General features: G+C 46.4%; 1 protein-coding gene across 5 annotated transcripts in view; it reads right to left on the reverse strand.

Annotated features, from left to right (window-relative positions):
• The window catches only part of LOC142388681 (protocadherin Fat 3-like), a 248,293-nt gene that overhangs the window by 49,339 nt on the left and 186,082 nt on the right, over positions 1–12,872 (reverse strand). For all 5 annotated transcript variants that reach the window (XM_075474223.1, XM_075474224.1, XM_075474221.1 and 2 more), the window contains 2 exons: positions 4,713–4,910; positions 1,486–2,287 (listed from right to left, as the gene is read on the reverse strand). In XM_075474223.1, the coding sequence (XP_075330338.1) occupies positions 1,486–2,287; positions 4,713–4,910 (1,000 nt within the window). The remainder of the gene's footprint in view (positions 1–1,485; positions 2,288–4,712; positions 4,911–12,872) is intronic.

Here is a 12,872-nt window from a genome sequence, read left to right on the forward strand (position 1 = left end):
AAGTGTTGGCTCATTATAGACCTATATCCAATCTCCCTTTTATGTCTAAAGTTCTTGAAAAAATAGTTGCAGCTCAGCTTTGTGATCATTTACACAGAAATAATCTGTTTGAAGAGTTTAAGTCCCACATATTCTCTGAAAAGCCTCCAGCTGATCCAAAATGCTGCAGCCAGAGTTCTGATGAGAACTAACAGCAGGTATCCTTTGAATGGTGTTACAGTGTTTGTTGTCCCCTATTTTCTGTCTTCTCAAACCCCAGCTGGTCGAGGCGGATGGCCACCCTTCCTGGTTCTGGTTCTGCCAGAGGTTTCTTCCTGTTCAAAGGGAGTCGTTTCTCTCCACAGTCGCCTCAGGCACGCTCAGGCCGGGAGATTGGACTGAAGACAAGTTTCAGTGTTGGTTTCCTTAGCTAGGAAACTGTTTTTACATTGGAAAAAGGGTTCCTGGTTTGAATCCTGTGGCCTTTTTGTGTGGAGTCTGCACGTTCTTCCCGTGTATGCATTTGCATTCTCAGTATTCCGGATTTCTCCCAAAAACATGCATGTTTGGTTAATTGATGTCCCTAAATCGACCCTAGGAGAGAATATGAGCATCCATGGTTGTTTGTGTAACCTGTATTCCAACCGGTGTACCCCACCTCTCACCCAATAGTTTTTTGTTCTTTTTTAAAATTTTTCAGTCTCATTAGGACATAGAAGGATTTCTGAACATGTGCTAAAAGCTGTTCTACTGATCAGCTTGGAGTTCAGAAAAACATGCACCATAGCGCTGACTATTATGTACAGTGTTGTGGTGGTTATGGGTGAGGAGATTGAGTGGTTGTCCAAGTTTTACTCCAACATATATTGACATATGCTTGAGAAAGACACTGAACATTCCTCCCCTCTTTATCTCAGGTTAGTGAGAAGTGCTATGTGTATAGTTTTAGAAGTGCTGCATACGTTGAATAGCTCTTGGAGCTGTCGAAAACTAGAGAAGCACTGTGTAAGTATTTGCTAGGTTCATGTTTAAAAAACAATCTATTGTCCTTTCTTTTCAGTTTGCAATTGACAAAGGCTATGGCTACACGGAAACGAAACAAGTTTTTTTTTTAAAACGGGTACGAAAATTCTTGCAACCACACGGCAACGCTGCAGTAAAGACTCAGGTCCAGACGAAAACGGATGAAAACGATGAAACGATGCAGTACACACGCCACTGTGTCACGCCACGCTGTGAGACAATAGAGAAGTCTCACAGCGTCAACGTTTGACTGACGCAAAAACGTTTTCGCTGTAATAATGGAAACGAAACAACCTCGTTTTCAAACTTTCCCACTCTGGAACCCGTTCTCAAAAACTATCGTTTTGGGGTAGTGGGAACGCCGGCTCCGTGTGGCCGCGACAGCGAAACAATAAGAAAAAGTATCGTTTACAGTGAAAAACGTTTTCGTGTAGCCGCAGCCAAAGAAAGCCTTGGAAAAATTGCTAAATTCTTGTAACTTACCATTGCAAGTACAGCGTGACGTTCTGTAGAAGCGAGGTGACACAAAGCTGAACCGTTGAGTGCTGTATGTAACCAGGTTGTGTGAATCCATGATGATATTCTGTTCACATTGTGCCCCACGGCATTCCAAGCCAGAACAGTTCTTATCGAGGATAGCTGACACTCTGAGCACCTCCTCCAGTTTCCGCCGTGATGTGCTGAGTTTCTGGGTGATGTAAGCTGCCTTGTAGTACCCACGTGCTGCTGTTCCCACGGTGACGAGCATATCTAGTTGTTGCGTGCCACCAACTGACTGTAAACTGAGCAGGTGCAGTTCATCCTGCTGTTGAGATTGGGCCACCTGCTGCATCACCTTCAAAACGCTCTTAAGATAAAATGACACAAAGTCTTCTGGTGCTACACTCTCAAAGCGCACTGTCACAGCATCACGCAACATATCAAATGTTGCCTGTTCCACATGTATGCTCACAGGCACAGTCACAACAAAGCGTCCATCACTAACACTGGCATTGAGAAAGTATCTGCCAGCATCCAACCCCCCAAGAGCGATGATCTTTCCATCATGGGGATTGATCTTAAAAAGACTGCGCTGGGCTGGGAGGGCATGTCCAAACGTCAGTGCATCATAGGGGTCAGCATCAGTGGCGTGCAACTGACCTATTACTCCACCAGGAAACTCATCCTCCATAGTAACAACATGAATCTCCAGGGGCAATGCCAATGGCCGGTGGAGGCTCTCCTCAATAACTCTAACTGTAAGTAAAGTGAAAGAGGACAAACATGGCATTCCAGAGTCTGACACCTGGAAGAGAAGGGACAACAGAGGTCACAAGAAAAAAAGACAACAGCTTCAAATATTCAAGAAAAAAAGATGATACCAGAAGACCGGAGAGTTCAGGAACCGTTTTTTGAAATACATTTTCAGTGCAATCTGTTGGTTTCCTTAGCTAGGAAATTGTTTTTGAATTGGCTCTATATGAACGAATTGGATTATTTTATGAATAATTATGATTACAATGAATTGAATTCCAATTGGCTTGAATTGGACTTTATTATCTAAGTGCCTTGAGATGACATTTGTTGTATTTGGCGCTATATAAATAAAAATTAATTGAATTGAATACGCTCACTGCTTTTGGTTAATCCTTGTGATTCATAAAACTTTTTATGAATTTTATGTATTCTTAATTCAAACTCCCTCCCCTTAAACCAGAAACCATGAACTGATGTGCTTACTAAGGTATAAAATCACTGCAATAGGCACATGGGCAATATATAATCAAAAATATCAAAAGGAGTGGAAGTGTTGTGAGATTGTGAGATTCCTTTTTAAACTAATCATAAGCATAGATGTCTATCTTTTTTTTAAACTATTTTTGTTCATTTATTTTAGTTAACAATATTTGACAATACAATGCAAGACAATCAACTCTGAATTGTGGAGAAGGAAAGAGAAAGTAACCAGAAAAAAAAACAAAAAGAGAATCAAACTAACTAACAAACAAAAATGCAGTAATAGCCTCAACTGAGAACTGAGTGAACATTCCCCCAGAAGGGTTGTATATTTGTGCATTTCCAAAAGACTCTCATCCTGTTCTCCAATGTCTTGTGGTCATTTTGGCAAACTTCTGATCGACATCTCCCTTGAGTTCTGTCAGTTCATCTCTCATTTCCGCTGTAATTTCGTGTTTGAATGTTTTTAGGTCTGTCTTCGTTTCGTTTTGCAGGGTTTGAATTTGTTTGTTAATGTCGTCCAAGCTTCTTTGAAATGAGGGAATGTTAGCTTGTGGTGTTAGCTTGCTCTCATTATCTTCTCAGTGTATTTCTTTGCTTTGGATGTCCGGGTTCTTTTTATTCTTAGTTTTGTTGATGCTCCACTCATATTCTCAGTTTGAGTTTGTCTGCGTCTATGTCTCGAGTTTTAGTGGAGTTTAAGGTGTTAGCACGCGGGAGATCCTCACTCACGTGTCCATGCTGCTCGCCTGTCCCACCGGAAGTCCATAGATGTCTATCTTTAGTCTTTACCTCATTTGAAACTGCAGTTAATTTTTGAGCTGTTAACATAGTTTGCTGTCAACTGTGGTCTGCATCAGTTATGTAGTTCCTTCACAAAAAACAAAGTCACTGGGACCAAAAGTACTTGGGTCTTGGGGTCTTTGGACAGAATAAGGCTTAAGATGTGTTTAAAAAAAAAAATCAATTTTAAATTCTAAATGTTCTATTATTGTATTTTAGTTAGTATGTTTTTGCATGTTCAATTCATTGTTTAATTTGTTACCAATGGCCCTTTAAGAGAAACAGGAAGTGGAGGCACATGGCAGTAAAACAGCTAGTCCAGCTGCCTGTTCCATCTAAAGACATCTGCCTACATCTCATGCCTTATGAAGCATCGCCGGTATGTAATCTTATCATATGTTCTTTTGTTGAATTATTTGTCATTTTAAGAGTTGTTTGTGGATTGGAGGACATTATTATTTCTGTGAATGTTGGTACGTAAAATGGCTACTTGGCTAATTCACAGATTAATTTACAGTTTATATTATGTTTATAAGATAGTAAACAGTGTGAGTGAGAACACATTTAAACTCAACAAGTTACTTTTTTGATAGATTTAAACAATAAATGAGCAGTTAATTTGTAAGCATGAAGAAGTTTAAAGGTTAAAGGAGTCATTTGATTTCTGATAAAAGTATGGTACAGTGTATTACCAAGACTATACTGTATAAGAAGTACATTTTATTTTATTTTTTGTCTGTTCTCAGTTTCACCCTTTTTTAAGTCAATAAATCTGTGGACAAACTGATCACTGTCTTCAGAGTTTTGATGAACGAAAGATGTTTATCTCACTGCCGAGTTATATTCGGAACATATAACGAGGGCGGCACACTAACTAACTAAGCTATTTCCCCAAAAAGCTAGGATTCTGTGTACAAAGAAAGTTTAGAGCACTATAGAAAAGAATGCAGATGACATGTAGAAAACTGAGACTGAAAGAAAACAAATTCATGCTTATCTAATAATCTAATCCCTGCAAAACATTTTTAAAACATTACAGCAACAAGCAGCTCATCACAAATGTAAAGGGACGTAGCTTCATCTTGCCCTTCATTCGCCATCTTTCTCGAATGCCTGAGTTTGTTGTTGTTGTTCGTGGTGAAGAGGTTGGTATTTTGAATGTGACAGAAAAATGATAGCAGCTTTGATTTTCAAGAGTAGTTTGACTTTACCTGTATCTGAATAACATATTCATTTGCGAGGTCTCTTCTGAACACTTGATTGGACACAAGGGTTCCATCTTTCTTCAACATAAATTCCCCGCCTTCATTTCCCGACATGATACTGAAGGAAAAGGGAGGGCCGTTGTGAGAGGAGTCCTGATCGATGACTGAAAACTGGAGGATGCTGCTGCCAATCGGCTTGTTTTCCTGACAAGAATGGGGGGTGGGGGTTGAAAGGATAGGGTAAATAATGATGATGAGTAAACACAGTTGTATTGAGAAAAAAGGGCATCTACAAAAAGTTGATTAAGTTTATAAATCAGAGTTGAAACACTGAGTGTTAAAGGTTAAACAGGTCTAGTATATAATCTGTTCAAAATGATCCTCTGAATGTTTGTTGTAGTACTCAATAACTAAATGCTATATTTGTCACAGACCTTTTCTGGATTTGTCTTTCCGTTTTGTCTCCCCCTCCCCTCCCTTCCGTAATGTCTAATCTTTCTTCCAAGGTACCTGTTCCTGAGCAATCACCTGTTGGTGAAGTTGTGGATTGTCATTCAGTCAAACGACAGCAGTGTACCATGTAGTCCACATCAGTTATGCCCCTTTTCCACTGAACATTTTTGTACCTGTACGGCTCTACACGGTACGACTCTACCCTGATTGGGAGCTTTTCCACCGCGGGTTGAAGGTGGGACCCGTTACAATTTTTAGCACCGGCTAGTACCTGCTTCAGAGGTGGGTCTAGTCGGTACTAGTCGGTGCTAAAACGTCACGTGATCAGTGCTGTCCACTGATTGGTCAGGTGAAATTACGTCATACACGCAACAAAGCTCGGTGAGCTTTAAATAATCACCTGCCGTATGAAAACACACCTGCGAGAGCAACAGAGAATAAACAGAATTGCGAAGATGGAAGACCAGAGAAGAAAAGCCAACCCATGGACGATGAGCAAGGTGCAGACCTTTCTGTGTGTGGTGGCTGAGGACCGCATACAGAAGGAACTGGACGGAGCGACACGAAATGAGAAGGTGTTCCAGGATATAGCCAAGCTGATGGCTAACCATGGCTATCACCGGAATTCTCAGCAGTGCTGAGACAAGCTGAAGAGTGATTACCGGCAGGTAAAGGACCACAGGAGTGGGTCAAACCGAAAGACATGGAAGTGGTTCGACCAAATGGACAGCATTTACGGGCACCGCCCGGCGAACGGCATGGATTCGGCGATGTCTTTGTTGGAGGCGATGAAAAATGGTAAGTGTTGTTCTTATCCCCTTGGTGCAACGCTTATATCTTAGCAAATGCATGTTTTATATTGTAACAAATACATGTTCAGTCTTTAACTTGTGTAAAAAAGTTACACAGGTGTCTCATGTAAGTTGTTCTGAGTGAGCTAGCAAACAACGCTGTTTTGGAAGGCTAGCACAGCGTCTCACCTATGCGATTACGTGTATGCGTTTCGTATGTTCACACTTTTTTTTTTTTTCCCTCAAGACTCGGTTTGTGCAACCGATGAGTGTTCGGTTGCTGAGGTCAGCGAAGATCCTCCAATCCCGCAGGCTTCAGAACCGACACTGGCATCGCAATCTGCAGCTGAGGCAACAGCTGCTATCTGCATTCCACCGGCACCAACACTGGCGTCACCGCCTGTCTCTGAGACAACTCCTGCTGTTTACTTCTGTATGGTGTTTTTTAATAAAGAGCTTGGTTTATCCATCCATCCATCCACCCATTATCTTCCGCTGGTCCGGGGATCGGGTCGCGGGGGCAGCAGCTTGAGCAAAGAGACCCAGACGTCCCTGTCCCCGGCCACTTCCTCCAGCTCTTCTGGGGGGACCCTGAGGCGTTCCCAGGCCAGCCGAGAAACATAGTCTCTCCAATGTGTCCTGGGTCTTCCCCGGGGTCTCCTCCCAGTGGGACGGGCCCGGAACACCTCACCGGGGAGGCGTCCAGGAGGCATCCTAACCAGATGCTCGAGCCACCTCATCTGACTCCTCTGGATGCGGAGGAGCAGCAGTTCTACTCCGAGCCCCTCCCGGATGACCGAGCTTCTCACCCTATCTCTAAGGGAGAGCCCAGACACCCTGCGGAGGAAACTCATTTCGGCCGCTTGTATTCGCAATCTCGTTCTTTCGGTCACTACCCACAGCTCGTGACCATAGGTGAGGGTAGGAACGTAGACTGACCGGTAAATCGAGAGCTTGGCCTTCTGGCTCAGCTCCTTCTTCACCACGACGGGCCGGTGCAGAGCCCGCATCACTGCAGACGCCGCACCGATCCGTCTGTCAATCTCCTGCTCCATTCGTCCCTCACTCGTGAACAAGAGCCCGAGATACTTGAACTCCTCCACTTGGGGAAGGATCTCATTCCCGACCCGGAGAGAGCATTCCACCCTTTTCCGGCCGAAGATCATGGTCTCGGATTTGGAGGTGCTGATTCTCATCCCAGCTGCTTCGCACTCGGCTGCGAACCGCTCCAGTGAGAGCTGAAGGTCACGGCCCGACGACGCCAACAGAACCAAATCGTCCGCAAAAAGCAGAGACCCGATTCTGAGGTCGCCAAACCGGACCCCCTCAACGCCCTGGCTGTGCCTAGAAATTCCGTCCATAAAAATTATGAACAGAATCGGTGACAAAGGGCAGCCCTGACAGAGTCCAACCCTCACAGGAAACATGTCCAACTTACTGCCGGCAATGCGGACCAAACTCTGACACCGGTCAAACAGAGGCCGAACAGCCCATATGAAGGAGTCCGGCACTCCATACTCCCGGAGCACCCCCCACAAGAGTCCCCGAGGGACATGGTCGAACGCCTTCTCCAAGTCCACAAAACACATGTAGACCGGTTGGGCGAACTCCCATGCTCCCTCCAGGATCCTGCTGAGGGTGTAGAGCTGGTCCACTGTTCCACGGCCAGGACGAAAACCACACTGCACCTCCTGAATCCGAGATTCGACTATCCGGCGGATCCTCCTCTCCAGTACCCCCGAAAAGACCTTACCAGGGAGGCTGAGGAGTGTGATCCCCCTATAGTTGGAACACTCCCTCCGGCCCCCCTTTTTAAAGAGGGGGACCACCACCCCGGTCTGCCAGTCCAGAGGCACTGCCCCCGATGTCCACGCGATGCTGCAGAGGCGTGTCAACCAAAACAGCCCTACCACATCCAGAGCCTTGAGGAACTCAGGACGGACCTCATCCACCCCCGGGGCCTTGCCACCGAGGAGTTTTTTGACCACCTCGGCAACCTCAGCCCCAGAAATGGGAGGCCCCACGTCCGAGTTCCCCAACTCTGCTTCCTCATCGGAAGGCGTGTCGGTAGGATTGAGGAGGCCCTTGAAGTATTCCCCCCACCGACTCACGACGTCCCTAGATGAGGTCAGCAGAGCCCCGCCCTCACCATACACGGTGTTGACGGTGCACCGCTTTCCCCCCTGAGCCGCTGGATGGTGGACCAGAATTTCCTCGAGGCGTTCTCCATGGCCTCCCCGAACTCCTCCCAAGCCCGAGTTTTTGCCTCAGCAACCGCCGAGGCCGCGTTCAGCTTGGCCTGTCGGTACCCATCAGCTGCTTCCAGAGTCCCACTGGACGAAAGGCCCGATAGGACTCCTTCTTCAGCTTGACGGCCTCCCTTACCACTGGTGTCCACCAGCGGGTTCGGGGGTTGCCGCCACGACAGGCACCGACCACCTTACTGCCACAGCTCCGATCATCCGCCTCAACAATGGAGGCACGGAACATGGCCCATTCGGGCTCAATGTCCCCCACCTCCCCCGGGACATGGTTGAAGCTCTGCCGGAGGTGGGAGTTGAAACTCCTCCTTACAGGGGATTCCGCCAGCCGTTCCCAACAGACCCTCACAATACGTTTGGGCCTGCCAGGTCTGACCGGCTTCCTCCCCCACCAGCGGAGCCAACTCACCACCAGGTGGTGATCGGTTGACAGCTCCGTCCCTCTCTTCACCCGAGTGTCCAGGACATACGGCCGCAAGTCCGACGATACAACCACAAAGTCGATCATCGAGCTGCGGCCTAGGGTGTCCTGGTGCCAAGTGCACATATGGACACCCTTATGCCTGAACATGGTGTTCGTTATGGACAATCCGGGACGAGCACAGAAGTCCAACAACAAAACACCACTCTGATTCAGATCGGGGGGGCCGTTCCTCCCAATCACGCCCCTCCAGGTCTCACTGTCATTGCCCACGTGAGCATTGAAGTCTCCCGGAGGAGCACTCTCCAGTGCCTCCTCCAGGGACTACAAAAAGAGTGGGTACTCTGAACTGCCGTTCGGTGCATAAGCACAAACAACAGTCAGAACCCGTCCCCCCACCCTAAGGCGGAGGGAGGCTACCCTCTCGTCTACTGGGGTGAACCCCAATGTACAGGCGCACAGCCGGGGGCAATAAGTATGCCCACACCTGCTCTACACCTCTCACCGCGGACAACTCCAGAGTGGAAGAGAGTCCAACCCCTCTCGAGGAGGCTGGTTCCGGAGCCCAAGCCGTGCGTCCAGGTGAGTCCGACTATATCTAGCCGGAACCGCTCAGCCTCGCGCACCAGCTCAGGCTCCTTCCCCAGCAGAGAGGTGACGTTCCACGTCCCAAGAGCCAGCTTCAGTAGCCGAGGATCAAACCGCCAAGGTCCCCGCCTTCGGCTGCCGCCCAGCTCACACTGCACCCGACCCCCATGGCCCCTCACACGGGTGGTGAGCCTGTCGGAAGGGGGACCCGTGTCGTTTCTTCGGGCTGTGCCCGACCGAGCCCCACGGGCACAGACCGGGCCACCAGGCGCTCACCAGCGGGCCCCAGGATCTGTTTGCCATGGGTGACCCTACCAGGGGCTTAAAGCCCCAGACAACATAGCTCCCAGACTCATTGGGGCACGCAAACCACCCCACCACGGTGAGGTGACAGCTCAAGGGGAGGGAGCTTGGTTTAACTAAACAATATGAATTGTCAACTGCATTACACATTACACTCCATCGTTGTGTTTACTTTTGACTAACCGCACCTGAAACCGACGTCACGTTAGTGGTGAACGAGCCGACTCCGCCCACTTCCAGGTCACGGTTTGTGTGGAAAAGGAAATGGTACTGGTGCCGTGCCGTGCCGTGTAGTGTAGTGTCGTGCTATATTGAACCGAGTAGAGTAGGGCTAGCTTGGCGGTGGAAAAGGGGCATTAGTTCAGCCAGTTGTTTTGTAAATAATCTTTTTGACAGTCTGGCAGTACTTCTAAATACAGTATATTCTATGCTCACTCCTATCTACACTTTCCTTATCCCAACACTCTTTACACCACAATTATGGCGTGTTTCCACTATGCAGTCCGGTATGGGTCGGAACGGTTCGCTTATTTCAGTGTTTCCATTACCACGAAAGCGCACCGATCCGTACCATACCGTTCCCATGTCTGTAACCCTTCTGCTTGGGGTACCGAGCACACAGGACCGGTTCCAGGCTCTGCTCTCCGGTGTTGGTGAGGAGGCTGTGCAGCGGGAGCTCGATGGCGCTGTGCCAAACCAAAAAGTTTTCCAGCTGATTGAGCAGAAATGTCAGAGAGTGGTTTCAACCGGACCGCGAGCCAGTGTGGCATTAAAGTGATACTCCGGAGTAGATTCAACCTGGGGTCATTTGAACCGTGATATCCAGCCAAGTAGCCCACCCGCAGTTTTTTCGATATTGGCTGAACATCAGCTGAGTTACTGAGTTATCCCGAATAGCTTCGTACAAGGGTTAATGGATCCTGGTCCGTATCTCCAAAATTACCACACTAAAATCACATGCCATGACACCAAACTTCTACAGTAGTACAAATATGGTCTGTACTCACCAAACGATGCATTTGGAAGTTTGAAAATAGTCCAGGAGTTTATTATTATCAACACAAGCCTGATAGCTTCTCTGCTGCTAAAGCTGCGTCGACGTCACTTCAGAGAGCTGGGAGCTTCAAAGTAAGATGAGGGTTGATCTACTACTGTAGACAACAAAGTATATGCTATATTCTACATGTTTTTTTATGAATTTTTATGTTGTAGAGTTGTGAAGTTATTTTATCAATGGAGAAACTGAGCAGCCTTGCTTTGTTGTCTACAGTAGTAGATCAACCTTCATCTTATTTTGAAGCTCCCAGCTCTCTGAAGTGACGTCGACGCAGCTTTAGCTGCAGAGAAGCTATCAGGCTTGTGTTGATAATAATAAACTCCTGGACTATTTTCAAACTTCCAAATGCATCGTTTGGTGAGTACAGACCATATTTGTACTCCTGTAGAAGTTTGGTGTCATGGCATGTGATTTTAGTGTGGTAATTTTGGAGATACGGACCAGGATCCATTAACCCTTGTACGAAGCTATTCGGGATAACTCAGTAACTCAGCTGATGTTCAGCCAATATCGAAAAAACTGCGGGTGGGCTACTTGGCTGGATATCACGGTTCAAATGACCCCAGGTTGAATCTACTCCGGAGTATCACTTTAAGCTGAAGAAGCTGGGAGGTGGTTCCACATTATGGATGCTATTTGTTATTTGCTGTTATTTGCTTACGCTTCGGCTCCGCCCACCCCTGAGGGTCCCCTTTGTACAGTGGGAACGGAAAGCTGGTCCCAAAGCGACCTGACCCGTACCGTACCGTTCTGAATCGACCCGTACTGGACTGCATAGTGGAAACGAGGCTTTAGCGTATATAAATGTCTATTTACAATTTATTTAAAAATTTCACACAAAATCTTGGAAATAACTATATTTATCAATTCATTATTATCAAACCTATTTATACCAGTCAGGGCACAAAATTAGATATGAGATAATGTAACTTAATTCAACTTATAATTACTTAAGCAACTATATTACTTAATATCATGATCTAACTGATAATGTGACTTAGCCTTTAACCTGTTACTTATAATAATGTAACTTATTCTGGAATGTGCCACACCAAGTTGGCAAGCTGCAGTGGCTCAGCGTATTGTGTATATTTTTATGATTTATATTTAATTTTTTTTATTTTTCAACATCTGTTGATGAGTTACCATGCCAGTGCAAGAGTTGTTAACAAACAGGGGTACTTAACTGAGTTTTCAAAATGTTAACTAAAGGCAGAAAAAAAAAGAGTAAAATGCTGTGGATAATGGAAGAACAGGTGAAGGAAGTTCTGGACAAGTCTTCAATGTCAGATCACCTCATCCCTTTTCTGTCAGACCCCTGAGGACAGAGGTCCCACACTCTCTACCTCTGAGGACAGAGGTCCCACACTCTCTCTTCCTCTGAGGACAGAGGTCCCACACTCTCTCTTCCTCTGAGGACAGAGGTCCCACACTCTCTCTTCCTCTGAGGACGGAGGTCCCGCACTCTCTCTTCCTGTCAGACATCTGAGGACAGAGGTATCACAGCTCTTTCCCCTGCAGCCCTCCCCATCTCCCCATGAGGTGGAACAACAAAGGCCTGCTAACCTCAGCTCAATTTGTAAAGACTGGACCTCTACAGGACATTTAAAAGGACTGTAGTAACAACAGAATACTGGGTGTTAGCATTAGTGTCCGTACAACATGGCTAAGCGTAGGACATCCTTTGTTCTGAAAGTACTTCGTAGTGACTTGTCTTTGTTGGTTTGTTGCGATAACATTTAGGATGTAAGGTTCATTTGACTCGAGTTGCAGACTATGCAAACTAACCATCATCCTTTTGTTTAACCTGGCACCTTAATATAAGTCTCACACTAACATTGGAAGTTCTTGTCAACCAGAACTGGACACCCAGACAGGGATTTGAACATCCCGGCCCGCATGTTCTTTTTGTCGTGGTGTATCATTTTTGCCATTCACTTTCACATGCTGGCAAACGTGCTTGCACAGAGAAAGAGACCAGAGATCTCCAATTAACACATTACCTACAAATCCCCATTGTTGAAGCTTCTCTGGCTAACACATGACTTACGGAGCACATGGTCATAGTCACCATCTTGTGCCCTCACCATCATATGATCACGGCTGCCATTTTGTCTCAGTGTCGTCCCCTCTATCCCCTCCCTCCAATATACGTCCACACATACATGTGTACATAGGATTAGCTTAGTAGACAACAGTGTTTATTAAGTACCATTTATTTAATCATTGTACCAAATTTATTAAATTCTGTTGTACTATTTTAAAAGAGAAGTGTGTCATTGTGAGAACTGC

Source organism: Odontesthes bonariensis, chromosome 9, assembly GCF_027942865.1.
Source record: "Odontesthes bonariensis isolate fOdoBon6 chromosome 9, fOdoBon6.hap1, whole genome shotgun sequence".
In the NCBI taxonomy this organism is placed as follows: Eukaryota; Metazoa; Chordata; class Actinopteri; order Atheriniformes; family Atherinopsidae; genus Odontesthes; species Odontesthes bonariensis.